This window comes from Penicillium maclennaniae (genome assembly GCF_028827695.1).
Source record: "Penicillium maclennaniae strain IBT 15551 chromosome Unknown utg000007l:1.0-4884863.0:1.0-4888362.0, whole genome shotgun sequence".
In the NCBI taxonomy this organism is placed as follows: domain Eukaryota; kingdom Fungi; phylum Ascomycota; class Eurotiomycetes; order Eurotiales; family Aspergillaceae; genus Penicillium; species Penicillium maclennaniae.
In genome coordinates this window covers 2,721,313-2,747,669 of record NW_026623219.1, presented here as the reverse complement: position 1 = coordinate 2,747,669, position 26,357 = coordinate 2,721,313, and the positions used below count along the sequence as shown (strand labels likewise).

Below are 26,357 nucleotides of genomic sequence, written 5' to 3'. Positions count from 1 at the left end.
TCGAATTGAGGCCCCCAAAATGTTGTTCGGAGGATTTTCAATCGCGGGATTGTTCAACGTGGGGAGCGAATTGATAAGATTTGCGGGCGGACTTTTTCTGCCGCCTTTTTTCTTTGCGACTTCCCCGAGCAGCTTTTTTTCTGTGCTAGCCAAACACGCCCACTTGATACCTCGGAACGAGTCAAAATGGGTCAGAAACGTGGACGCGACACAAAGGCTTTGGCCGATGAGTCCAAGAAGCGCAAGAAGGGCGCCAAGGTTGCCACGACCTCGGACGACGAGGGCGTTGTTGGCCTGGAGGACTTAAACTGGAAGGAAGTTGCTATGCCTGATCGCATGGAGGACGCAACTGGTTTCTTCGGCCTGGAGGAAATTGACGGTGTCGATGTCATTCGATCAAATGGACATGGACAGGTGCTTTTCAAGGTAAGAACCATATTCTTCCTCTCCGATACATGGCAATTTACTGACTTGCATTTAGGCCAAGGCTGGCAAACCGAAGAATTCAATTGTGAAGCCACCTTCCGAGGACGATGATGGTGAAGAATGGGGTGGGATCAGCGATACAGAGGTTGATGAGACCGACAAAATCGAGGAGACGCCTACACCCGCCACCGACAAGGAACAGCCAGTCGGTGTTTTGAAGAAAAGTACCAAACAGGACGACAAGAAAAAGAAGCTCAAGGAGAAAAGAGACGCCAAGAAGAAGGAAAAGAAAGAACAAAAGGCTCAAGAGACCAAGGTAAAAGAGGCCGAACCCGCACAAGATCCTAATCTGAAATCCAGTCTCTCCTTCGCGACACTTCTGGAGCAGGCCGAGGAGGATGACGGCGTCGATGTATCCGAATGGGACAAGCTCAATCTGTCGCCTGAGATCTTGACCGGTCTATCCAAAATGAAGTTCTCTATGCCGTCTGCCATCCAGAAAGCCTCTATTCCTGTTATCATGGAGGGCCATGACGTGATTGGGAAGGCCTCGACTGGTTCCGGTAAAACACTGGCTTTTTCCATTCCTATTCTCGAACACTACCTGGACAAGCACGAAAAGACGATCGACCAAGGCGAGAAGTCCAAGAGACCCCCATTGGCTCTTATTTTGTCCCCAACCAGAGAGTTGGCTGTTCAATTATCAAAGCACATTGGAGAATTAGTTGCGAACTCACCAAACACCGACGCGCGCATTGCCCTTTTGACCGGTGGTCTATCCATTCAGAAGCAGCAAAGGCAACTCGCTAATGCCGATATCGTCGTTGGCACACCCGGCCGTGTGTGGGAGATTTTGAGCACTGGAACAGGATTGATTCGTAAGATGCAAGGCATCCGTTTCCTCGTCATTGATGAAGCCGATCGGCTGCTTAGCGAGGGTCACTTCAAAGAGGTTGAAGAGATTCTTGGTGCTTTGGATCGAAAAGAGCAGGGCGATTTCCCTGATATGGACGAGGAGGCGGAGAAGGAAAAAGAAGAGCCCAATGTCCGGCAAACGCTCGTTTTCTCGGCTACCTTTAACCGTGAGTTGCAGACGAAGCTCGCAGGCAAGGGACGATGGTCAGGAGGGGATATGATGGACCAGAAGCAGTCTATGGAGTATCTTCTCAAGAAGCTCAACTTTAGAGAGGAGAAGCCCAGGTTTATCGATGTCAACCAAGGAAAGCAAATGGCCGAGGGCCTCAAGGAGGGGATTGTGGAATGTCCTGCTATGGAAAAGGTAAGATACCCATCAGCGATTTTCGAAGTCGATCCTAATAACAACCCCACAGGATCTCTATCTCTACTCGCTGCTTCTGTATCACCCGAAGCACCGCACTCTTGTCTTCACCAACTCAATTGCCGCCGTGCGGCGCATTACACAGCTGCTACAAACCCTCCAACTCCCGGCACTTGGTCTCCACTCCTCTATGGCTCAGAAGGCCCGACTCCGCTCAGTCGAGCGCTTCTCATCACCTGTCGCGGACCCGAGCTCGATCCTAGTTGCCACGGATGTTGCAGCCCGTGGTCTTGATATCAAGGGAATCGATTTCGTCATCCACTACCATGCGCCTCGCGCCGCAGACGCCTACGTTCACCGATCCGGTCGTACTGCCCGTGCCGGTGCTTCGGGCAAGAGTGTCATTATTTGTTCCCCCGATGAGGTCGTCAGTGTCGCCCGTCTAGCCGCCAAGATCCACGCCAAGCGAAACAAGGACGATGGTCCACAAAAGAGACTACCTCTCGAGTCTCTTGAGATCGACCGTCGGGTCATTTCCCGTGTCCGTACACGTATCAATCTTGCTCAGAAGATCACCGATGCCAACATCGCCAAGGAGAAGGTCTCATCAGAGGACAACTGGCTCCGTGCTGCGGCTGAGGATCTTGGTGTTGAGTACGATAGCGACAATTTCGATGAGTCTGAGGGCAAGGGCCGTGGCCGCGGTGGTGGTCGACAAAGGCGAGACAGGCAGAATAGCGAGATCACCAAAGGTGAGCTCGCCGGTCTACGCGCCGAGCTGAAAAGCCAACTTGCCGAGCGGGTGAACATTGGTGTCAGCGAGAAGTATCTCACTGCCGGAAGAATCGATATCGAGGCTCTGCTTCGTGGCGAGGGTAACAACGCCTTCTTGGGTAATCTCGACCCCTTGGGCTTCTAAGAAGGCGATAATACTTTTTGATTCACTCTGGTCACTCCCGGAGTGTCTTTGTCATGGTCTTATGAATCTATTGCCATCTGTATAGTCCTAGTCAAAATTATAGATTCCAGTCAATAGTACCAGCGCAAGCAACCATCACTCAAGCTACATAAGACACTTCCATCGGAATCCCTGCAGTCCAAGCCACCAAAAGTACCATCTATAGATCCAGACCGCATCTAATCATTCGGCATGCCGATCTCCGGCTCGGGCGACTGCCGAAAGACCCGCCGAATGCCGGCTTTTGCAGCCCCACTATGACGCCCGACGGAAAAAAATTTGAGAACCGGATGAAAGGAAGGCCCTGATCGCCAAGTATTCCGAGAGCTCGTATCAATTGCGACGAGCCCGTGCAGACACTATAGGGGTCCAGTTTTCCATGTATCAGAACACTTACAACGCCCCCTTTTTTCAGCCCATACACTTCTCAGCAGTACCATCATTACATGGTAGACAGATCCGAGATCTGTGGTCCCACAGACACTAGAAATACCTCGAATGGCCTATCGGAAGAATGTAGTCCGTTCTCTACACGTACGGCCTTAGCCAAGAGACTATAGATCCTAGATGATTCCTTATTATAGAGCTATCTCTATAATATATTAGCATAAACTAGTATTAAGATTTACGAATTCAATACTCAAAAGGGCGTAGAGAACGGGAAAAAAAGGGTATTTAATCGGCTAAAACTGAGTTTCAAGGGGCTAATGCTAATTAGGCTTAGCGTATTCAAAACAAGTGGAAGTCTCGCCTGCATTCCGGGAGAAGAGCAATCAATTACTCAGTTTCATTCTCATAGATCCCGCTAGGAGATTTTCTTTTGCGCTAGGTCGTCGGAGGTTCACAGTCAGTTGGGCGACATCGGCATTGTACCATTTATACTGACACGGCCGTCTTCGAAACCGAAGAAGTCCTCTGTATACATCTTGAAAACTGCAAATGTCTCTGTCTCGGACCATGCGGCTTTCGCGCCCAGCGACATCGCTCGCGAAGAGCTTCTCGCCCGTTGGCTCAATTGCACATCTTCATCAACACGGTCCATCGCGATCGGCCGTGGTTCATGAACAGGCGCTTCCACAAAGCCAGACACAGGTCCCCGTCGAAGCACTCAAATCCCGAGCACACGCACCAGCGCCTGCATCGACGCATGAATCGAACCTCGATACAGTGATCTCTCAGATTCCTCTCGTCCAAAGGCTTCGCGAATCACACAAATCCTACAAAGAGTCCCGGCCTCATCTCGCCATCCCGCCTGCGATTCGACAGCACCATTTCGTCGGTGGAAGTCTGGCCGGGCCTGGAAAATTGTCTATTGCGCCTTATACATGGATTTCGTCTCAGAAGTCCGAAACGGGAAATTCGCGGACTAGCAAAGTCATTTCAGTCTTCCATATCGGTCGTGATCTGTGCGGCCATCCGGGATTTGTGCATGGTGGTCTTTTGTCTGTGCTTTTCGACGAGGTCTTTGCTAGATGTGTGTCGGCTGCGTTTCCTAGTGGACTTGGCATGACTGCCAATTTAACCGTGGATTTCCGGAAACCCGCGCTGCCGGATAGGATTTACGTGCTTAGGGCTGAGACGGTCAAGGTTGAGGGACGCAAGGCTTGGGTGGAGGGGAGAATGAGTTATTTGCCGTTGGCGGTTGATGGAAGCACCATCCATCAGGACGACAAGTTGTTGAGGGAGGATGGAGAGGGAGTTGTCATGGTTTCGGAGGCCAAGGCGCTGTTCGTTGAGCCTAAGTTTGCGGATGTGAGTCAACCTTTCGAAGCTTGGGGGGGACTGTTGAACTTGACTAACGTGTTACTGCAGTCCATGGTTTCCATTTACAAGACTTAATTTGCTCCTTGGTGTTTTTTCTTTGAATATCTACCAATAGACTAATTTTTTAGATGATAGACGTATGGATAGAGGATTTAAGACTGGATACACTTAGATTAGACATTTTTCTACAGCAAATCTCAAGTTGCAACGTTCTACATTCTATCTTGTAATGGTCAAAGTCTAGGACAAGTGACTACACCCGCTGCAGGACAATTAAAACCACGAAGGAAAGGCAATTCATTGCTATCTAATATCAGTATCGTGAGAGGCGAAAATAATGCACCTTGACGCCTCTCAGCCCAGATGGCATGAAAATGTAAAGAAAGAAAAGCCTGACCGAAAAAGCTTGAGAAGGGGCATCGACTCAAGGCAGCAAGTCACGAGTCACATCATAGCATCGTTAATGAGGTCCCGTCTCAATGACAGGGATGAAATAAATTAGCAGGCAAGGCTCATCCATTCGAATAGTACCAATGTCGTCAACCACCGAGCGGATGGCATGCCGTGTCAGGCAAGTAGAGGGAAAGAATGGGCAGAAAGAAACTGCTCCGGTGTCTATGACAGGTGGAAGGCCCCTTGTCCTTCCTTGATGGCGACTGAGAGTCTTTCCTTCAGGAATTCGAGGCTGCTATAGTCGGGCAGCTTGAGGTAGTTCACGCAAGTCATGACACTAGGGAGATAGTCGTCCGGTGTGTAGGGAGGTTCGCTGGGGCGGCACACAACTGTGAAGATCGGAGTGAGGCTTTTGAAGCCTGAGGTACACATCAGCAACTACAATAAAAATGGACACAGCAAAGAATGACTTACCACCTATTGGAAGTTTCGGGCTACCTGTGACGAACTGAAGGAAGTCTCGTCTTTGCTGGTTGTCTAGCTCACTCATGGTTTGGAGCAAGTTTCGGACGCTCTTGCTGTCCATGTTGAATCCATGATCGGCCTTGATCGAGTCGGTGAGAGTCTCGATAGACCAGTCTTCCTCGGCCTGTCCGAAGAGCATAACTAGTTCATTGGGTGTGAAGGCGCGAAGGGCAGAGTAAGGGAAGACCTGTGAGAAACCGGTTCTGAAAGCATCGACTTGACGGCGAACGCCGCTGCCTAGAGTCGTCTCGATGACTCGCTCGATATATTGATCAACGTTGTCAATAGTGAGTGGAACATTGGCCCCATCAGGAATCAGTTCGATCGCTGGGTATCCAGGCAACGTGAAGTCCAGGCTTAGGTCTTCTACGCGAGCGCCGTCCACGATGATGTTCTGAATCGCGCGCGACTTTTCGTGGGCCGAGATGGTCTTGTCTTCCTCAATGCTTTGCTTGGCCTTGACGAATCGCTTGAGCATGACAAGAGACTTCGCGAGGTCTTCGTCCACTGCTTTCACAGTGCCCAAGGAGGGAGCCACGGAAGACAACGTATCGGCGATGCGGAAGAAGGCTGGATTAAATGAGATATCAATGATTCTTGAGTCGAGCATGGAGCGAGCCACAAACTTTCCAAGGATTTTGAAAAGATTCAGCTGCTTCTTGCCAGCCTCTGAAGATGCTTGCTCCTCACTCATGGGGGCTGGGAACAGGCCGCGCTTGCCAAATGCATATTCTGCGACTGAGGATGTGCCATCCGTCTCCCTCCAGATCTTGAGTTTCTTCTTCGAGAATTCGCGTGAGACAGTCGAATAGAATTCAAGGGTAGGCCCCAGACCCGTTCCAACTTCCTCGAAATATTCAACTTCCAGGACACTCGGAGAAGACCCATAAAGCTCCATGACTTTCATGGCAGAATCCAGGATGCGAGCACGCGAGATGCGCACTTTCTGTCTCTGGAGTCGGCTTAGGAACGGCCGGTCATCCCGGCGCATATCACGGCGGCTGTCCTCTGTGCTCTGCGAGTTGTGCCATCTCATCATGGCGCGAGAATAGCCAAATGCGGTCGACTGCAGAAACAGGTGTCTTGTCTCAAAGGGGAAGAGGAAGGAGAACAAGCGAGCCAGATCTTCGCTCCAGGTAGGCAGACACATACTTGCCACGATCAATGGCTCTTCAAGTTGACGATTCACCTTGGCGGTGAGCTTTGTGTTGATAAATTGAGCCAAAGGCTCGGGAGTAATGTTGGCAGTATCACGAGCATCAGTCAAGATATCATCGATCGTTGCGTTCATTTCATGCATGACGCGAAGCAAACGGAGAATGGAAGCTGTCGTGGAATCCTTGTTGAGGCTGCTGGGCATTTCCATACTGACTTCCTTGGAAGAAACATCTTCTCCAGCATTGATAAGAGTTGATGGCTCTGGAGGCGGGGGACCAGGGACACGCTTAAACGTGACTGTATGGACGGCAGACCAGACATTCTTAGCGCTGACCTCGTCTATGTGCTCACGGTTGTGATACACTGCACGGTAGACTGTAGTGTCAGCAGGGACTGGCTTGCCATCCACGTGGAACTCAATATGCCAGTCCTGAGGTATCGAAGCCATCGCAGCGGCATACGAAGAGAAGGGGCGTCCCGCAGTGGCGAGAGAACTGTGGGCTGGATTGGATGTGGTGCTTGGGGCGGACGAGGAGGGCTTGGATGCTGGCGTGGATTGAGATGGCGTGCCGACGCGGGTGCCGTCTTCCTTGCGCGCCGTGACTTTGCCTGAGGAACCAACTTCCAAATTCACAGCGGTAGGGTCATGAACAGGCTCATCGTCGAGGTCATCATCGAGATCATCCACAATAGCGTTCAGTTCCTCATCCTCATCTTCATCGACATCTTCACCTTCTTCGTCGCTGAGTTGTCTTTCGTCAGCGCATTCTAGGGGCTCGTCGTCATGCGCATCTTCATGGTCTAACAAGGGATTAGATCGGGTGTGGTGCGAGGGCTGCTCGTCATCGGGAGAGTCATTTCCATTGCCGCCGGCGCCAGTCAAACGACCATGGAATCCAGCAGGGGGGCGGGGTGGGCCACCCGAGGTTAGCTGATCGCGCAGACGAGCCGCGTTCGCTATTTGCGAAAGAATTGTATCCCTATCGCGAGCCTGACGAGGGCGCTCAGACATGGCGATTCGCGGCTGGAGGAAGTCATCAAGCGCCTTGAATGTGGCAATGGCATGGATTGAGACCATGATGTTTCGGTAAGCTCGAGGAACCTCAGTTCCTTCTTCAGCGACTAGCTTCAGTCGGAGTTGCTTCCCAAGCATATACGAGGCGTTGGTGCGGGTGTTCTCCAACGAATTGTGACTAACGGTGAGAACTTCGAAATGCTCAGTCCGGCTGAGCAAATCTTGCAGCTTCCGAATGATAACGCTGAAGGGGGGTGGTAGCAGTGCTCTGGCTTTGTGCCTTTTCTGAGATTGTTGTACCCATGAAGGCTTGGAGGAAGGCAGCACGGGCTTGACGAATATTCGGAGAGTTGAGATCGCCTAACACGTCTAAAAGCACCTGGATAATGCCGGAGTTGAGCAATTCTGAGCTAGTGATGCTCTTGAGCGCGTCTCCGTCAAAATAGGACACCAGGTCCTTGAAAAGCGAAAGACCGTCACCGGCAGAAGGGGTAGAGTAACAATCCCGAATTCTACCAGCAAGGGATTTAAGCTCTTCCAAGATCCGAATAGCTTCGGTACGCACAGCGGCACCTTGGCCTGCTTCGTAGATCTTGAGAAAAAGCCTGGGCATCTCGAATCACCATGTCGTTAAGAGCATTCTCCATTTTGGCGACTGACAGCCGACCGTCAAGGAGGGAATTATCCGAATCCGAGTCGTCTTCATTCTCTTCATCAACTTCGTCGTCTTGACCGTCATAGTCATCGCCATCCTCATCCTCGTCTTCGGCGCCCTTGTCTTCTTTTTGTGTTTCGTTTCTGGCTTCATCACGAGCATTCTCAGTAGAAGCATTGCCTGTTATTTGTGGATCTGCTGAGCCGTCTTTGTCTGCGGATAGGGGGGGGCCTCTGATAACTTGATAATTTCAGAGATCACACCTTCGCGGTGAAACTGCTGTTGGTACACATTCTCAAGACGCTGAAATAGCAGTTCAGAGCATCTCAACGCGAGGGATACAAGCGAAGGGTGATCCTTCTGCGAAAGAATGGCAGCAAGGAAGGATGCATAAGGAACTGTTTGCAGGGCAGCCTCAATCAGAGTCGGCTCGAGTATGTGCAACATCTTCAGTTGAGCAATCAAGACCTTTTGGCGAACGCTCAGGTTGACCGTGCTCGAATATGCATCCGTCAAAGTTGGGAACAAGATCATTGCGAAACGCTTGAGTTCAGGACGACAATTTTCCAGCAAGGCATGTCTTTCTTCAGTACCCTCCTTGGACTTGGACGAAGCCTTCAAGCCAATTGACATGCTGTTATCAAAATATGAGCTCAGCATACTGTCCGTTCGGGAGGCCTCACGGCTTGGCACCCCAGGAAGAAGCTCGCAGATGACATTGAGAGTCTCGAAAACCTGCTCACGGGGCCGGTGAATCAAAGCCTGCATGACCAAGACGCTGTCCATCTTCACAGCCGTGCTATCTGTGTCCTCCGGCGGCGAGATGCCAGTCAAAATGTGGTAGAGGGTGTCCACAACATCCATCTTGAGCAACTCAATCGACAGTCGAGGACTGGCCTTGGATACTATCGCCAGCACTCGAAGGAACTGGGTGTGGATGTGTGGTCCGATGAGATTGGTTGTGCCCGGCAAGAGCAGACGAAGAACGGCCCTGAGCATGGCGGGCTCAATGAGCGCCTCCAGATTCTCAGGGCGATACTTGAAGCTCTCCACAATACGAGAGACGCAAAGACACCCTTGCTCCACTACCTTAGGGTCATTACTGGAAAGGACATTGAGAAGAGTGGGCATGACGTCCCGCACGACTGGGAACGAATCATGGGGCAGATTGCGGCAACAATTGGCAGCGGTTGTTACAGCTGTGCGTTGCGTACTCGTGGGGAAGAAATCGAGGTACGTTAAGCATGCTGTCAAGCCACCTTCGCGTACGATGGAAGCTGGGAAGTCCACGGAGATTTTTGCCAAGGTCTGTAAAAAGTTGTCAGCACACTATACATGAAAATGAACAGCCAGTGGGGCAAAAGCAGAACATACGCTTAGGGCTTGTTCCGCAAGATCAATGAACTGAATATCCAAAAGCTTTTGGCACAAAATTGGAACCGCACCGCCGTACACAACGTTGGCCACGGAGCCACGAAGGGCCTCCATCAAATTAGCCAAGGAGCGACATGCGAGCAGCATTATTTCCGGGTTCTCTTCACCAAATTGGTTCGGCTGCATCAAGGCGACCAATTCCTTGACATACGGGTCAGGAGAGAATTGGCCAGAGAGATTGTCCTCATTCGAGACAAGCAGAAGGTCTGATAGCTCTTGGAGAGCAATCAACTGGAGCGAAGGGTCATCCTTTGCTCGAAGATTACTGAGAATATCGCGGAGTCGCGAGGACATGCCCGACATCATACCACTGAGTGCACGGAGTGTACTTTGGAGTGCCATGGGGCCTCGGCCTCCAAAAAGACTGCTATGGAACGGGTCCAAGTCTTCCTCGTCAAAGGCTGACGGGTTGGTATCATCGTTGCTATCACCTGTAGGGGACCCCTCTTCTTCTGCCTTGACATCTTCATCTTCTAGCTCCTCCTCCGCATCTCGCATGAATACATCGGCATTTGTCTTCGTGGTACGCTTCTTCTGGCGACGAGGAGGGGGTGATTGCGTTGCTGCAAGTCGATCTGAAGGGATCCATCATCAGCATTTTAAGAAATTTAAATTGACTTCTGGATAAAGCTCACCATTCCGGCTAGATCGCCGTCTCGAAGGCGGCGGAGATGTCGTTGACTTCGATTCCTCCGAGGGTCGAGAAGACGGTCTATGTAGTAAAGCTTCACGTCAGTCTTCCAAAGATGAAGAAAATCTCCTTCGAATACTCACCCCGGTTGTGACATGGCGTTATGACCCCGAGCAGCTCGTCGAGGAGCGGTGAGGGAAGCGGTTGGGCCAGCGGGCGGAGCGGCGTGAGGCGCGGAGGTGCGCTGTCTTTTCGATCTCCGGGGAGGAGATGAGGCGGTCGGCTGATTCGGGGCGTCCGATTGTCGATCCCGGCGTGATGAGGCTTTTCGTTTCCGGGAAGCAGCCGAACCAGCGGCCGGGTGTGAAGGGGAGCCGGCGTCAACGACGGGAGGCGGGTCTGTGGCAAGTCTCGCGGAGGAGCGAGTGGTTCTGGATAACATCAGAAATTAATTGGCTTTGATGGGGGGATTGTAGAGTGTGCGTGAATGAGGGTTTGAGGGTAGACGATCGTGAAAGATGAGAGGGCTGATCCGACAAAGCTAAGGAATCATGCAGGCAAACGCCGGGGGTAACGTGGAGACACGGGTTCCCCCACACCCCGTAGTAGCCAGATGGGACCCGATCGAACAAACGATGAAGGAAGAGGGGGGATTCAGGGTCTTCCACAACGGTCTTGCAAGTGGACTCGTAGCGAGCTGGGCGGAGTCACCATACGGTGCACGGGGTATGGAGGTTGGGCGTTGAAGAAACGGGCAAGTACCTCAGAGCAGAGGAGGTGGCAGCTCCTGCTGGGGCGATGGAATAATCCTCGAGAGGGTCCTGTCGGCTGGTGGAGGGCCTTTGCCTGGCCATAAGTTACCGGGATCGGGATCTTGGAGGTAGGAAGACGAGGACACTGTTTCAACCCGCCATCCGCAACACCTGGTCCAGGGCTGAAGTCGGGCGTGAACAGGTCAGGGAATGTGGGAATCCGGCAAGCTGTCCGGAGGGCCGTCAAAGGCTATATTAATACGGTCGAGGAAAGTGAATGTTGTGGGTGGATTAGGTTGATGGGTGGAGGTAGGAAGGAGGATTGACGTGGATGGTTTGTGACGACTTGAGTCGGAGGGCGGAAGTGCAACATTTGATGATATAAGACAGTCCAACACCCCAGACCCAGAACCCAAATTGCCATCTCGCCTGTTGGGCACGGATCAGGGCCTGAGACTTGTCAGAAAGTGCTTGGTATTTCTAGCCTAGCAACTCTTCAATCTTTTTATGTTTGTACGATGAAATGACCACTAGGTATGACGATGGTGTCTGGCTGATCAACAAACTAGTATTGAGGTAAAACCCAGTGATTAAAGCTCAGAAAATAGAGTAGTCACCCCGAATCAAAGAGATTTAAATGAAGTGAATCAATATACCCTGGTATGTATATCAAAATAGGCATCATAGAGCTAGACTCGGAGAGAGCCCCCATCACGAAATGAGGGGGCGGATATCGCACCGGAACGGCGCCGACGAACCTGGTTTGACTCACCGGACTCTTATTCAGCAGCCCGCAACATAGTAGAAAGATTCTATCTTGACTAGGAAGTTATCCCACTTCACATTGACAGTCCGACTTTCGTTCCGCCTCCCTATATTAATCGCCTCCCAAGGGGCGACAACTTTTTCTTCACTTCCCCCACTTCCCCAAGTCGGCCCCCTCCCGCCGGTTGCTCCGTCCTAAAGCGTCTTTCCCGCACTCTCCCGCCTTCATCGATATCATCACCCTTCGCCCTCGAAATGGCGATAGAAATGGTTGGAGGGCAAAGTGACGACGTTCATCAAGCCCCCGTCCAAGTTCCTCCTAGACCTGATGGACGAATACGTCTTCCCCGAACATCGCCTCAAGCGAAAGATGACCGACCCGGAGAAGACGCCGCTTCTGCTGGTCGCGTGTGGTTCCTTCTCTCCGATCACCTATCTCCATCTGCGCATGTTTGAGATGGCCGCCGACTACGTCAGATTCAGCACTGAGTTCGAACTCCTCGGAGGCTATCTGTCTCCGGTGTCGGATGCCTATCGCAAGGCCGGTTTGGCCAGCGCAGACCACCGGTAGGGTTTTCTTCGTTCTGCGTTCTCCGTCGATTGCAGGATGCTAATTATCACATCAATAGTGTCGCAATGTGTCAATTAGCAGTGGACCAAACCTCCGACTGGCTGATGGTGGATACGTGGGAGCCTACACAGAAGAATTATCAGCCGACTGCGCTCGTCCTGGACCACTTTGACTATGAAATTAACACCGTTCGTGGCGGCGTCGAGGCCGGAGATGGAACACGGAAGCCGGTTCGCATTGCGCTTCTTGCGGGCGCGGATCTGATCCATACCATGTCCACCCCGGGGTCTGGAGTCAGAAGGATTTGGACCACATTCTCGGCAAATACGGCGTATGTTCCCGCATAACCCCTGGAATCGATTATAGCTTGCTAATCGACGCAGTCTTTCATTGTGGAGCGTAGTGGTACCGATATTGATGAGGCTTTGGCCAGCCTGCAGCCTTGGAAGGATAACATCCACGTCATTCAACAACTCATCCAAAACGACGTCAGCAGCACTAAGATTCGACTTTTCCTCCGGCGTGAGATGAGTGTGCGCTATCTGATCCCTGTGCCAGTGATTCACTATATCGAGCAGCACCATCTTTATGAAGATGACGGCGCTTCAGCGTCAGGGTGATTTGTGACTCGGGCTTAGAATAAGTACTGCTTCTGCAATCATCAAGAACCCACGAGGGAGCATGACCCTGGTACGATACCCCCTTTGCCCTCGTCCTGCCTCGCCATGGGTGTTTCTTCCGCTGCTTCCCCCCCCGGGAGGCCCTTTGCAGACTACCACTTCTCATTTGCATCACAGCCCACAGCGTGATTATGCATGGTAGCCAAGCCACGGTATATGTACGAGAAAGCGATGATTTATGATATTTTGGAGTTTATGGAGTGATTCTGCATCCGGCTGGATTTCTGAATCCAATCTGCTTTTTCCTATCTTAGCTATAGCCAGCACTGGTCGTGTTCTGCGACCTTGGCTCTGGACCAATGCATGTACATAATGCTGTTCAGACCGTGATATATCCAATAAATGCGGGCGAATAGATCTTTCTAGACCGTTGTTTTCGACCCTGGAACGTCGAGGAGGAGATACTGTGTATCTCCGACGCGCATCCCCAGAGTGTCGGTTTAACCCGATACGGCACAGATCGGCCCCTCTCCCATCGCGATGATTCACCATCGGCGAATGCGATGGCACCATCTGGGAAATTGAGATCGGAAATGATTCGTGATACCGGAATACAATGTTTGTCATCCTAAGCCTGGAAGCTCTTCACCCTGGAAACCCCATAGCCACCAAGTTCTCCGGTCCGATCGCCCCGATGCCGCCTGTAATCTCACGTTATCGACTGAATTTGATCTTGGCCCTCCACAATTTCCGATCTCAAAGTGACACCTGGGAGGATCTCGTTATATTGCACAGATCCCCCCCAGCCGTCATGCTTCATGATGCCATTGACTCCATCTCTTTGCCCTCCATGGATTCCAATCCCGTCCTGGTGCCTGCATGGCCTCTTACGCCTCCCGATCCTTCGATTCCCCCGCCTTGCACGATGACAGACGTGTCCTCAGTTGTCACTGCCATTCATGTGATGTCCACCGAGCGCGCTGCCCTCGCGCATCTTGAACGTCTCTACCAGACAGATGCGCGGGCGCAGCAGGACCTTGCTCGAGCGGTGGAGTTGATTGCGCGCAGTGTGCGCGACGCAGGCAAGTTGGTGATCTGCGGCGTGGGAAAGAGTGGGAAGATCGGTCGCAAGATTGAGGCGACTATGAATAGTCTGGGTATCTACAGTGCGTTCCTGCATCCGACTGAAGCTTTGCATGGAGATTTGGGATTGGTGAGACCGGTGAGTTTGCATTCCCTGCAGCCCATATGGTCTATATCGCAATCTGCAGATATAGCCAAGGCATTTTCCCCAAGCGGATTTTGGTCGTTCAGATCCTAATAAGAATTGTGCAGAATGACACTATGCTCCTCATCTCGTTCTCTGGTCGCTCTCCTGAGCTTCTCACCCTGCTTCCGTATATTCCTGTTTCCGTCCCGATTATCGCTCTGACATCGCACATGCAACCTGAGGCGTGCCCTTTACTGTCCTGCCGTGCTCCTTCCGGGGTGGGAGTACTACTCCCAGCTCCTATTCACGAAGAAGAGGAAGCCTCGCTGGGTGTTAGTGCCCCGACCTCATCCACAACTGTCGCGCTATGCCTAGGTGACGCTCTAGCCATCGCTACAGCGCGGATGCTACACACGGCGCCAGGAAAAGGCCCCGCCGATGTATTCAAAAGCCATCATCCTGGTGGTGCCATCGGTGCCGCAGCTGCAGGGACACCATCCACTACACCATCAAGTGGTGTTTCCACAACATCTGACTCACCCTCCTCGTCCATTTCTCTGCCATGGGAAGATCTCAATGACAACTCATCAATTCCTCCCTTCACATTGCAACCACCTCCGGAGCAACGGCGGGTCCCAATGGACATGCTTGTTCCTCTTGATCAGATTCCCATTGCCTCGACATCTCCATCACAAAACTGTAGCGACTTGCGATTACTCGATCTCCTTCTCACAGCGATTCAGCACCCTAATGCCAAGTCATGGGTATTCTTATCCCCATCCGAGATTGTTCCTCCACGCCGAATACGCTCTCTGCTCTCGAAACATGCTGATGTGGACATGCGAGTTTCTGATGCAGTAGCAAAAGGTACCGGCTGCTTATCTGTCAATAAATTTAATTGGCTACCAGTCCCTCACTCTATCTCGCTCGCTGAGTTGCGGCGTCTTGTGTCCACATCCCGAACCAGGGTCGACTTGGTATCGGTCATTGCCTTTTTGAAGGACCCTGCAGACCCTGACAGTTGCATTGGTGTAATGGAGGTGGAAGATTTAATGGGGTGAAATAATCCTATTGCATACCATCTACATTCTCTCGTGCATGGTTAATGATGTTACGCCTGCTTTACCCTGGATTTATTTTTCGGAATTACTTGTACTTGTTGCTTCACGATCTGCACATAAATACTCTCCTCCACAGAGGCACTGTATTTCTCATATATAAGCTGCAATGCCTTCTAACAATTTTAGATAATACAAACGATGTAAAATGCTATTATACATTGGCCCTCTGCTCCTTTTCCAATCCTCTGGGCCCAGACACGCACTTCTCAACATTGGGACTTTAAACCTTCACAATAGGCTTGATACCCTTGTGAATAGCAGCAATGCCGCCAGTCAAGTTCTCATATCCCTTTCCAGGGATCATAAACCCAGCCTTCTGAATCATAGCCCGGAACTCCTCCTGACTCGGGAACCGCTCAATACTCTCAACCAGATACTGATAACTTTCCCGATCCCCAGCAACAAGCTGACCAATCATGGGAATCGCACCGAAATTCCACTGCTTGTAAATGGCATCAAAGACAGGGTTATCCACCTTGCTGAACTCCATGCAGGCAAAAACACCACCGGGCTTCAGCACACGGTACGCCTCGTTCAGCGCAGCCTGCTTATCCGTGAAATTGCGAATACCAAACACAACAGTATACAGATCCACCGACGCATCCGGGATATGAGGCATATGCTCGGCGTTGGCCTCGACGAAGTCAAGTCGCGGCGTGTTGTAGTAGGGAGTATCGACTGAGCGCTTGCGGCCCTCGGCCAACATGTCAGCATTGATGTCGGAGATTGTCACGCGGGTTTCGACGTCGTGGTTGATGTTGGTCGCGTGGTCGAGCATGCGGAATGCGATGTCGCCGGTCCCGCCGGCAATGTCGAGGATGTTCCATCCTTTGCGGTGCGGGCCGGCAGGGAGAGGGGTGCCCGGGTTGAGGGAGCGCACAAAGTGGTCTTTCCACAGACGGTGGATTCCGAGGGACATGAGGTCGTTCATCCTGTCGTAGGAGGATGCGACGGAGCTGAAGACGGCGCCGACTGGGGGAATATCCGTTAGTCTGCGGTTCCAATCTGTTTGTAGAAAAGTAGTTTTGGGTGAATGAGGGTCTTACCTCGCGACTCCTTCTCGGATTCAGGCACATTGGTGAAGCCGAAGTGTGTCATGCGGTCCTGCTCGGACTTGGACTGGTTCTGAGTTTGGCGAGTGCAGGAGAAGCAGCGGTAGGGAGTAGCGGGCTGGAAGGCACGGCGCTTAGCACTGTGGTGCAGCGCACGCCAGGCGGGACGGGACGACATATTGAGGAATTGAGAGTTGAATGCAAGTCGGAGTTGGAGATGGAATGGGGGAACTTTTCGACCTCGCAAGATGCCGCGAAGACCCACTCCAGATCTGGTTCGGACCCAATCAGGTCGGGTAGTCTACGAGCTATCCGGTCCCTACAACCGACTTCAAGTTCAACTGCATAATTCTTACATCGGCAAATCTCACGGATCTGAATTGAAGATCATTTGCGGCGGCTGGTGAGATGATTTTTGTCTCTAGACATACAGATTGGGGTGCGGAAGTTCACTTCAGCCATGAGCTCTGTGTTTCGAAAAGACAGGAGACGTGAATGTGAGGCTATTTTGGACAAGATGGATATGCGGATGTCGCTTACCAGATAGATTCGTCCTCGTATGTAGAGTATGAGCTCTCTGTTCTGTGTGATATGGATGGGTCCTATCAAAGGTCAGTGAAGGAGTAGACGTTTGCTCAGGCTAATGCATGGTTCCACCCGTTTTTCAAAATAAGATTCGTAACATTGAGCAGCGATACATTATATGGAATCATTAGATCTAGAGAGAAATAGTTCTCGAAAATCACCAATTAGAAAGACCATCTTTTTAAACCCCCAATGAAATAAGGCTGAGAACGGTCCCAAAATGTTGACACACTGCCCATGATCTTTCATTCAAACGCTAATGGTAGAAAGCCCTCAGAATTGGAATTATCGAGTGGCCACGGCCAGTCACTCAGTAGCTCCGGCGGTAACTGGAACTGCAGCATCTGGTCATGCATTCCCGCTGTCGTGCCGACGGTCGGTGCCGGGGCACTGTGAGCGTACGTAGGTGGTGGGTAAAGAGGCTCAGGCTTGACATGCACGTGCATAGCATGGCCATTGGGAGGAGGTGGGGCTGTCGTAAAGTTCAGAAGTCGTGATGTGCGCATGTAGCCGTCGATTCGATCGACTTGGGATCGAAGGCGTTCACTTGCGCCTGATGCGCGGTGGAGGCCGCATTCAAGACGGTGGAGAAGGTCGGCCATTTCGAGGCTGGCGGTCATCGTGAGTATGAGGGCTTGTCTTTGATGCTTAAGAACTTACAGTAATGTTCGGATGCGAAGGTATGATGCGTCTGATAGACTGCCTTCCATGACCGAGCCGAGGATGTATCCAATTCCACCCAGATGGTGAAGCTGGGTTTTGGAAGAGTTAGGTTAGAAATAAAGGGAGAAGAAAGCTCGAAAACTTACCAATGGTGAACTAATGGCTTTCAAATACTCCACTGGCACATTTGAGAATACACTGAGCAACTCGCCAGCGACGTCACATTTCCTGTCAACTCCAACTTCCCCGGCGGACAAAAGCACCATTCTCAGTAGTTGTAGAGTGGCCTGGATATTGGCAGACTGGAACCCAAAAAGATCTTTCGCCATGTCACCAGTCGTTGGCGGCGTTTCGCGAAATTGAGATGGTAGCGCAGAGTACATACTCAGGACACGCTCCATAACCGCAGGCTCCGACATGGAAGCTGGGCTAAATAGTGACCAAACTTCTTGTGTTCCGTTGGTCGGGGAGGATCTCCGCCTTGTGCCATCGACCACATGCTCCAATATGCGGTAAAGGTCCGTTGTGAAATTCCATCCTTGCATCCAGCACAAAGATTGTCTCGACACGACGGAGGCGGGGCTCTCGCTGATTGAGCTCGATCCGGGTGATACTGGTTGCATGGTATAGCCTTGCGCGGTGATGTAGTGGTCGTCGACCTCCGTAGGATAACGCACAAGGGAATTTGCCTCCCGATAGCGGATCACACCTCCCCATACGATGGTTGAGTAGATGTCAAGGGTGTAAATTGACCAAAACTTTGACTCAGTCAGCCGGGCACAATTCTTAGTGGAAGGATTGGGAACCTACCAATCTCCGCCTCTCCTCAACCTCGATAGGACTGATGCCCTTTGGCCAGAGCTTTTCATCATGGAGCCCCTCCATGGTTGTTAGAGTGTGGTACATGCCAGAGTATTTCTGCATATTCTTGATCTGGCCGTTCTGAATGCTGGCGATTGCAAGAATGGCACATGCACGCATAAAATTCATTCCCTTTGCAGCCGCAAGATCTCTAGGTAATGAATCTTTGGCTGCGGCATAAAAAGCCTCTGAAGGAGGCTCCAGAAGTTCCTCTCGGCACCACCGAGTAGAGTATAGTGCGCCATCGCGTGCACGGCCTGATACCAAGGAGCAAACTGCCATGGTCGAGGCAAAAAGGCCTTGATTGTGAAGGTGCTCCCGGTTATTGATGCTTTCTATGAAGGATGGTTTGTGGAAGAGGGGAAAGCTAAACTCACATGGTCAGTAGATGTGTCAAGTGAGTGGAATAGGTCGAATCCCTACATTGGATAGACGATCTCAAAATAGACCTGAACAAGATTCCTGATCTGCTGGTCACTGGCAATAGCAAACGCTTTCCAAGAATTGCGCAATGCACCATCATCATCGTAGCCTTCTGCCGTTGACCAGCCTTGGTTAAAAGAGATCCAAGGATCCCCTGTCACAAACGGCAGAGAAGACGACTCGGGATGCATAGAGCTCCTGGAAGCAGAAGAACCTGGTCCCCTTTCAACGGGAGTCCGAGCCGTCGGCGAGTCTATCACCGGCTTCGCAATTGGCCCATTCCTGGCAGCGACTTTCGTGCCAGCCTTGACACCGCGTCGTTTAGCCGGGCGATCAAATGTGCATGCGACGTCAAAGTCGACGCAATTTTGACAGCGACCTAGCGCATCTTCGCTCGCACTGCATTTGATACTACGCCTATTGCAGAAGTCGCCTAAACGGCAATGCGGTCAGTTTTACCGTCTCACATCCGAGGATCCGCCGAAATGCAAAGTGGAGCAGGGTTCACGGCTCACGCCGGGGAAGCTGCTTACAGGCCTTGGAGACGCGCTGGAGCTTTCGTGGTTTTTGCGACATTCATTCAACATTCATATCAACACGGGTCGCTGTTTCGAAAATCGACTCTTAGCCGGCGCCACAAATTGCGGTCCGGGGTCAGGGAAATGTTGCAATGGGGGGGCCGTGGGGGCCGCGGATCTGGCTGGTGTTCGGCGCGCACTGTGGTTGAATGGGAAAACGGAGGAACGCGAAAATCATGCACACAGCTTTGAGAGCGAGTCAATCAATGCTCGATCAGCGATTCTCCCGTATCATGAAGGTGTCAAAAGCCAGGAAAGTAAAGTTGAAGCCCGCGTGGCTGAGTCAGCAGCGTCTCATTGATCTCCGCGAATCGGCGATCGCGGGTTTTCGGCACGTAATGGGGTGGTTCAAGTCTCATAAGTCGTTCTATATGGATCAACTGGGTGTCATTATTAATCTATGGTCATCAATAGATACAAGTCGTACATGATGATTGCTCTGCTCATGCTCGTAGGACAGGCAGTGAGTAGTATGATAACGCTGTGTATCATGAAGCAGAGGCACATGTTCGAATTCAGACAGCGACAGCGACAGTGACCATCTTGTCCGGCCCTATTTCGGTACCTGGGGAGTGTTCGGAGTTATCGGCCTGCGGATATTTGCATTCGATGAATCCATGGGTTGCTAAAACGTCCCCATGGAGTTTATAAGCTTGCTCCATTCGCCAGTTGAAGGGGCTGGGAGTAGAGAATAGGGCGTCGATGGATTCGAGGGAACGATTTTGGGTTTCAGGGTAGACTGCATGGTCTGGATTAGCTCAGGTCAGATAGTGCTTGTCTGGGATTACGCTTACAGAAAAAGATAATAGGAATCCAGAGCAAATTCAACCCAGCAAAGAGGAAATAGGTGCGACTCTGAGTTGGTGTTAGCTTCCAAGTGAGATATATGCGATATGGAGCACAGACCCTGATGCCACCAAACATGATGGGGTTGACAAGAGTAGTCATTCCTACACCAATGGCCCAGCCAGTGATACCGAATCCATTGCCCTGGGCTCTCAAGTCACTCGGAAAAATCTCCGTGGGCACCAAAAAGGCGGCGGTGCCCCAAGTGGCTGCATAACTAAACGCCAGATGTCAGCCAAATCCAAGAACTCAGCAGCAGAGTGGCAACCTACGCGAGATTGAAGAGGAATAGCATCGTAATCGCGCCAGGTGCATATTGAGCGGCCTTGTCGAGCTCATGGTAAAGCGAGACTTCATACAATGCACCAGCCTAGGAAAAGATCAGCATTGGAGAAAGAGTTGAGCCAGATGCGCAGACTCACAATCAGGTTTACCGCGAACAAAACAGCGGCTCCACCCATTAAGCAAGCTCGACGGCCGAGACGATCTATAATCTGAGCGCTGATGATCGTACCAAGGATTCCAATGGTGTTTATAGCTCCTGCTAAGGCATTTTGTTTTACCTCACTGTAGCCGGCTTCCTCAAGAAGAACCGGAGCGTAAGCAGTGACAGCCTATAGTGATCATACTCAGTGTATTCCCTTGTAGGTGGAGATTGCATCTGGTCTTACCGTGATACCCGTCCATGAAGCCATGATTTGGAGCCACATGCACAACCATGCTCGACGGCCCAGGTTCGTGCCAGGTCGTCCGCTTCTGCCCAATAGAATCTTTACAAATTCGAGTGGCGTACTAGGTTTCTTGGCCTGTGCAGAGGCCGAGATCTCTAAATACTCCCGATCGATCTCCTCCGGACTCGATCGATCTTTACGTAACCGGATCAGGAGATCGCGTGCTTCTTCCTTTCGACCCACCGAAGCTAGATACCGAGGGCTGTCTGGCAGCATCTTGATAAAAAAGACCAAAAATAGCGCTGGGAAACACTGGAAAGACAGCGGGAACCGCCACCGTACACCCGAGTACCCATCGTGGACGAATGAGAGACCAAATGCAAGCCAATATGCAAGAGCAATGCCTAGATCTGTGACCAGTCAAATTCGCCGCTTCCAGTGTCAGAAGCCAAGATCAGGTTCTTACAATTTGCAATAAACACATAACCGAGAAAGCCGCCCCGATGGTTGGCAGCGGAGGTCTCAGAAACCAAAACAGGGGTGATACCGGTCAAAGCTGCAGCGCGAGTCAGTAGAGGGTCATGAATGGGGCCGGTAGCCTCGACCAAAGAGGCGCTAGCAGGGATGCTCACCACCGGTGCCGATGCCCGTCACTATTCTAGCGCAGATCATAAACTTGGCATTCTGCGCGGCTGATTGCAGGGCTCCTCCCACCAGTGCAAACAAAGACCCAGCGAGTAGGCCATTGATACGGCCAACTCGATCGGCAAGCCATCCACCAACAAAGCAGCCGACAATGGCTCCCAAATAGTACACACTGACAATGCCCCCCTCACGCGTTGCGTTCGTCACCGTCCCATTGTGTGTGCCTAGGCCGACCAGGGCGACGTATGTAGGCGAGGCATTAACGCCACCCATGACACCTTGGTCATAGCCCTCAAAGAAGATGCAGATCAGCGAGAAGGTCTGAATGGCGACGTTGAGCTGGTGAGAGGACAGCCTTCGCCATAGCGTCGTGTACGCCATGGCGTCAAAGCGCCCTCGCGGAACGCCTCGATCGTTCGTTTGGGTCCCGCCCACCCCCGGTTAGCTTCGACAGGAGAATCTCTGGTACGAAGCTTGGGAATCGTCGGGCAAGACTACTCGTAAGCGTGCAACAATTTAGCACGCGGCCCCAACTGATTGTGCATTAGCTCCGCGTCTAATTACCCGTTTTGCCGATCACCCCCTATCAACTGGGCTATCGACAATGATGTTCGTACGCGATCTTCAGACCGAGCGTCTTGCTTTCAAGGTTGATTTGTTCAAGGTAAGTGAGAGTCGATCTGATCTTGAACAAAGTCAGATATGCATGCTCTCCAACTAACGAATTTCAAATAGATGTTAGTACGGCGTGATTACGCTGGAATCCATTGAATCAAGAAACGCGTAATGGACGTGTTCCTATTCAAGATCGCCGACAGATCCCTCGAAGATCAACTTGTTCCTCGTCGAAATCTTCGTGAGCGCGGTGCACGGTTTATGTGCGAATTTCAAAGCTGATATCGATACCATCAATGCCAGTTGCCTACATGGATAGACAACATGATTACCCTATGCCAAAGCCAGGCGCGACTCGCGGTGCGTTGAAGATGGACGTGTGGGTTTTCAATGCTTTCATAACGGACATGATTCCGTCACAGACTTGCGATTTAGTTGATCAGGCAGCCGAACGTCATGGACCATTGCCAATAGCATTGTCCATCCACCTAATCCTAAACCATCTAACCAGGCTACGAAAGTGTCAGATCATTGGCGGTATGGATGCCTGTGACGATTTCGACACGGAATCCGATAATCAAATCAGTCTTCTAAGCTCCTATTATTGGGTGACTGAATACATGGTCCTGTGCTGATTGATCATTCATGAAAGGCATTCAACTCAGTCTCCCAATCCCATCCCGGCTCCTTCCCATCATCAGAAGCAATAGGCGACATCGCCGAAAGCGGAACGCGAACCAGAATATCAGGGTCAACATTTGCGGAATACCCCTTATGTATGATGAAATCAGGCATACTGACTCCGAGTGTCACCCCATCGGCCAGCGCAGGAGAAGGAGGAGTCAAGTAGCCATGACCTTTTTCGAAGATTTCCGAGAAGCTGTCCGAATCCGATGGTATCAAATCGAAGACGGGGTTCTGTGGGTCCATCATTGTCCAATAATCCACCACTGATTTGAGAATTGTCATTTCGGTCTCGGTAAGTTCTTCAACTCGTGGATTGTTGCGGAGAAGGATGTCTCTATATCGTGCACATTGGAAAGCGAAGGCCTTTAATGCGTTGGCCTGAGAGTCATTAGTATAGAGATCCAAGGGGAGAGGGAAAGGGTGATCATTACCATCATCTGAGCATTGCTCCATAGTTCGGATATTTCACCCAAGTAATAGAGTGACGTTCTTAAGTACTCTGCTGAGCTCCGGCTGGTAGAGAGGTCATCACTGTGGACATGCAATGCGTGAATTGTACTCGCGACCAGAATGCAGTAGCTGTAAACAGAAGGTACCGGCATGTATCCGGCCGCTTTGGCTTCAACAAGAACTGTCACCAGGGATCCAGCATGTTTTAAGCAAGTGCTGCGTGTTTCGTCCAACCAGGCGGAGGGAATTTCGGAATGCGCCGATGACTGCAGTTTCATACCCAGAAGGAATGGATGACCGAGGATGCAGTGGGAGAGATGGTATAAGGTGTGCGAGAGAACCATGTGTGCAATCTGCTCACGATCCCCATCTGACATGTCATTTTGAGACCGAGGCTGACCGGGCTCGGCGAGAACAGGACCATTTTTGACGGCGAGCTCCTTCAGAAACTCGAGATCGGTATAGATCGAGCCGTACTCTGAAACAGGATGCCATGGTACGTCTTGGTTAGGTTCATTGTTCATCATGCACTTGATCGTTCGCCCGAGAACGGCAGCGAGACCGATACTGATACCAAACATGCCTGGTTTGAAGGTCGAATTTCGAACCTTCTCATCCAACAAGCCGCTCAGTGTAATGGAATCTGTCCATTTTCCTGAACCATGATATGTCGGCAAATTCAGAAGACAATCTGAATCCTGAATAGCGGGTGGTCTTTGAAATGAGCAACATACGAAGCGGTCCAGGAGATACAAAGACCAGAAGAGATTCCGACGTTCTTCCCTTTCCATCTCACAGAGCCTGGAGCTGGGCTCTTGCATCATTCTCAAATCCTGACTGATACGCACTGCCATTCCAATCTTCACCCACGCGCCTCGACGTCGACCGGCTGCTCAAGGAATCAGCACAACTCATCTCACCCCTTTCTTGGAATTTCTCACCAGTCGCATCAATCACTGCAAGCAGCGCCAAAGCCTGAATGACAGCCACATCATCATGTTCGCCCAGTGCATCTGGAGAAGTCGTGATTTGCTCCCAAGCGCAGCGAGCATACTCGTCGATCGTGCTCTGTTTCCGTTCTTTCCATTGCGATCGGGACGAGTAGCGGGTCGCGGTGGCGATCAGGGCTAGCCGAAGGTACAGAGGGACTTGGTTCTTCGTGGCCTTGTGATGGAAAAGGTCCGAATTAAAAAAGCCGTACGGCTTGTTATGACAATGGCGGAAGTAAATGTCGCATGCTTCGAGGAATATTCTGTCTGGGGTCGGTGAACTGTGCAGTGTTCAATTGTCAGCTTTGCCTGGTCAATCCTCCACCAATGAAGTGAACTTCAAGTATTGTAAGTTGTGGGCGTACCTGGGAGAGCGATTATGGATGGCCATTGGAATTTTGGAACCTGGGGATTTCAAGGTTGAAGATTGCCCTGAAGAGCAAAACCCCAGCTATGTAAATCGCGGCACGTTGGCATTCCCACGAGACATGCAACCCCATGACCAGAGAAAAAAGTTAGAAAGCCCTTGCGGGCCCGGATCTCCGGTTTAAAAAGCACCATTGAGATCATATTACTCAATTATACCTTGGTTTGTTACATGGGGCAAGTGGGGGCTTTCTCCCGCATTCCCATTTCTCCGCGTTTAACCGGGGTTGAACCCACTCTGATAATAAAGTCGCACCCATGGAGCGCGCAATGCTTGATTAGACCATCACATTGCATGAGTGACACCTCCAGTCTCACTACAAGAATCACTCGATGTTAAGAGTGTGTGGAACAGCCGGGACAATGCGGGGCAAGGTCTATAGTAACTTCGTCACTGGCTCCTTTCGAATCTCGGTCAGAATCCAAGGCAGATGGCCTGAACAAAGGACTTACAGGCGCCCAAAGAAATAAATGCCTCTTTATCTCAAGCTGCCGCAGGTCCCTGGTCTGGGGCGTCACACGTCAGCGCATAGTACGAGAAGTGGAAATGCGGGGAGACGTCAGGTGTCGGTCATAGAGCCATTCCAATGAGATTCTGGGCAACAAAATGCTTCCCAAGATGGAACTTATTTTCTTTCTGTTCGACTGATCTTCGTAGCTCAATTCAGCATTACCGCGCCGCCCCATGCCAACGGAGCCATTCCACTGATCAACCCGCCACAAGATGCATGGGGGCCCTTTTAGACTGTTGATGCATGAGCTAGCCTTTAAAGACTCGCCACGGTCTTCATGGGCCGATTCAATAAGTCTATTGGATCGTCCACATCATGATAAATCGATTTCTTATCAAACTGAAGTTCCAGGCCAGCCACCATTAGCGGCCTCCACTCGCGCAACACAGATAGTAGGACAAAAGAAACTCCACTGCGACGGCTTAGAGAGCTGGATCCTTTAGCGAGATCGTATATACATGTCAGTGAGCGTCGATTACCGTGAGAAAATTGTAAGTTTTCAGGGTAACTTTGAGACAATTGAGTGAGAGTGGTATACTTTGTAGAGACTTGAAGAGATTACTGACCCGAGCTTTACCTTGTTACTTGGCGAAGGCTTAATCCTGCACGTGTAACAGAGTGATTGCGCTCAATGAGCATCAGAAGCCACTCTACACCATCGCCAGTTTGACCAGCACAGCCCACTAATGCTGGTTCTTTGTCCTTTTCAGGGATCGAAATGCTGATTACTTGCTAATAGTTACATGAATGTCACCTTTGCGTAGGACTTGCTGTATTACACTATCATCTGACGACGAGGGGGCCAGGTGGGTAATTTCGACCTGGTCGGATCTTGTACTTTCCCACCAACGTTGGTCCCATCACATCACCTGAAGACATCATATCTATGATGATGCTGTGGCCAGATTTGTGGCTGCAGGTGGTGCATTGCAGAACAATATTTCATTTTGGACTAACAAGGTTCCCGTTATGCTGATTTCCTCAACGTAAGTTGTTACCGTTGCTGGTCATTCATCGCTCGCTATGGTTGCGCTTGATAAGAAGCAGATTGGTAGAATTTAATTCTTTTTCTTGCGG

The 26,357-nt window shown here is 51.1% G+C and overlaps 9 protein-coding genes across 9 annotated transcripts; 4 read left to right on the top strand and 5 right to left on the bottom strand.

Moving 5' to 3' along the window:
- Positions 1–186: 186 nt before the first annotated feature.
- mak5 (ATP-dependent RNA helicase MAK5) lies at positions 187–2,624 on the top strand (the record flags this gene model as incomplete). Its single annotated transcript, XM_056969905.1, has 3 exons — positions 187–426; positions 482–1,705; positions 1,758–2,624. The coding sequence occupies 3 exons, from the start codon at positions 187–189 to the stop codon at positions 2,622–2,624; spliced, it is 2,331 nt and encodes a 776-aa protein (XP_056819937.1).
- Positions 2,625–3,620: 996 nt separating this feature from the next.
- Positions 3,621–4,502, top strand: N7477_008241 (PaaI family thioesterase; the record flags this gene model as incomplete). Its single annotated transcript, XM_056969904.1, has 2 exons — positions 3,621–4,415; positions 4,476–4,502. 2 exons carry the CDS (start codon positions 3,621–3,623, stop codon positions 4,500–4,502), a joined length of 822 nt encoding a protein of 273 aa, XP_056819936.1.
- A 540-nt stretch (positions 4,503–5,042) lies between these two features.
- N7477_008240 (HECT-type E3 ubiquitin transferase UFD4) lies at positions 5,043–10,680 on the bottom strand (the record flags this gene model as incomplete). The annotated part of the gene is made up of 8 exons (XM_056969903.1): positions 5,043–5,239; positions 5,295–7,709; positions 7,762–8,123; positions 8,179–8,353; positions 8,437–9,481; positions 9,548–10,182; positions 10,243–10,319; positions 10,382–10,680. 8 exons carry the CDS (start codon positions 10,678–10,680, stop codon positions 5,043–5,045), a joined length of 5,205 nt encoding a protein of 1,734 aa, XP_056819935.1.
- Positions 10,681–12,083: 1,403 nt separating this feature from the next.
- N7477_008239 (Nicotinamide/nicotinic acid mononucleotide adenylyltransferase) lies at positions 12,084–12,946 on the top strand (the record flags this gene model as incomplete). Its single annotated transcript, XM_056969902.1, has 3 exons — positions 12,084–12,322; positions 12,385–12,661; positions 12,710–12,946. 3 exons carry the CDS (start codon positions 12,084–12,086, stop codon positions 12,944–12,946), a joined length of 753 nt encoding a protein of 250 aa, XP_056819934.1.
- Positions 12,947–13,562: 616 nt separating this feature from the next.
- On the top strand, positions 13,563–15,217 carry N7477_008238 (uncharacterized protein; the record flags this gene model as incomplete). The annotated part of the gene is made up of 3 exons (XM_056969901.1): positions 13,563–14,168; positions 14,282–15,023; positions 15,066–15,217. 3 exons carry the CDS (start codon positions 13,563–13,565, stop codon positions 15,215–15,217), a joined length of 1,500 nt encoding a protein of 499 aa, XP_056819933.1.
- A 280-nt stretch (positions 15,218–15,497) lies between these two features.
- Positions 15,498–16,507, bottom strand: N7477_008237 (class I SAM-dependent methyltransferase; the record flags this gene model as incomplete). Its single annotated transcript, XM_056969900.1, has 2 exons — positions 15,498–16,249; positions 16,324–16,507. 2 exons carry the CDS (start codon positions 16,505–16,507, stop codon positions 15,498–15,500), a joined length of 936 nt encoding a protein of 311 aa, XP_056819932.1.
- A 652-nt stretch (positions 16,508–17,159) lies between these two features.
- Positions 17,160–19,437, bottom strand: N7477_008236 (putative C6 transcription factor; the record flags this gene model as incomplete). Its single annotated transcript, XM_056969899.1, has 6 exons — positions 17,160–17,523; positions 17,575–17,666; positions 17,724–18,335; positions 18,388–18,805; positions 18,862–19,294; positions 19,395–19,437. The coding sequence occupies 6 exons, from the start codon at positions 19,435–19,437 to the stop codon at positions 17,160–17,162; spliced, it is 1,962 nt and encodes a 653-aa protein (XP_056819931.1).
- A 517-nt stretch (positions 19,438–19,954) lies between these two features.
- On the bottom strand, positions 19,955–21,982 carry N7477_008235 (sugar porter family MFS transporter; the record flags this gene model as incomplete). Its single annotated transcript, XM_056969898.1, has 8 exons — positions 19,955–20,178; positions 20,234–20,294; positions 20,346–20,502; positions 20,558–20,655; positions 20,708–20,899; positions 20,957–21,366; positions 21,423–21,512; positions 21,589–21,982. The coding sequence occupies 8 exons, from the start codon at positions 21,980–21,982 to the stop codon at positions 19,955–19,957; spliced, it is 1,626 nt and encodes a 541-aa protein (XP_056819930.1).
- Positions 21,983–22,855: 873 nt separating this feature from the next.
- On the bottom strand, positions 22,856–24,733 carry N7477_008234 (fungal specific transcription factor domain-containing protein; the record flags this gene model as incomplete). The annotated part of the gene is made up of 4 exons (XM_056969897.1): positions 22,856–23,281; positions 23,335–24,242; positions 24,295–24,623; positions 24,708–24,733. The coding sequence occupies 4 exons, from the start codon at positions 24,731–24,733 to the stop codon at positions 22,856–22,858; spliced, it is 1,689 nt and encodes a 562-aa protein (XP_056819929.1).
- Between the last annotated feature and the right edge of the window lie 1,624 nt (positions 24,734–26,357).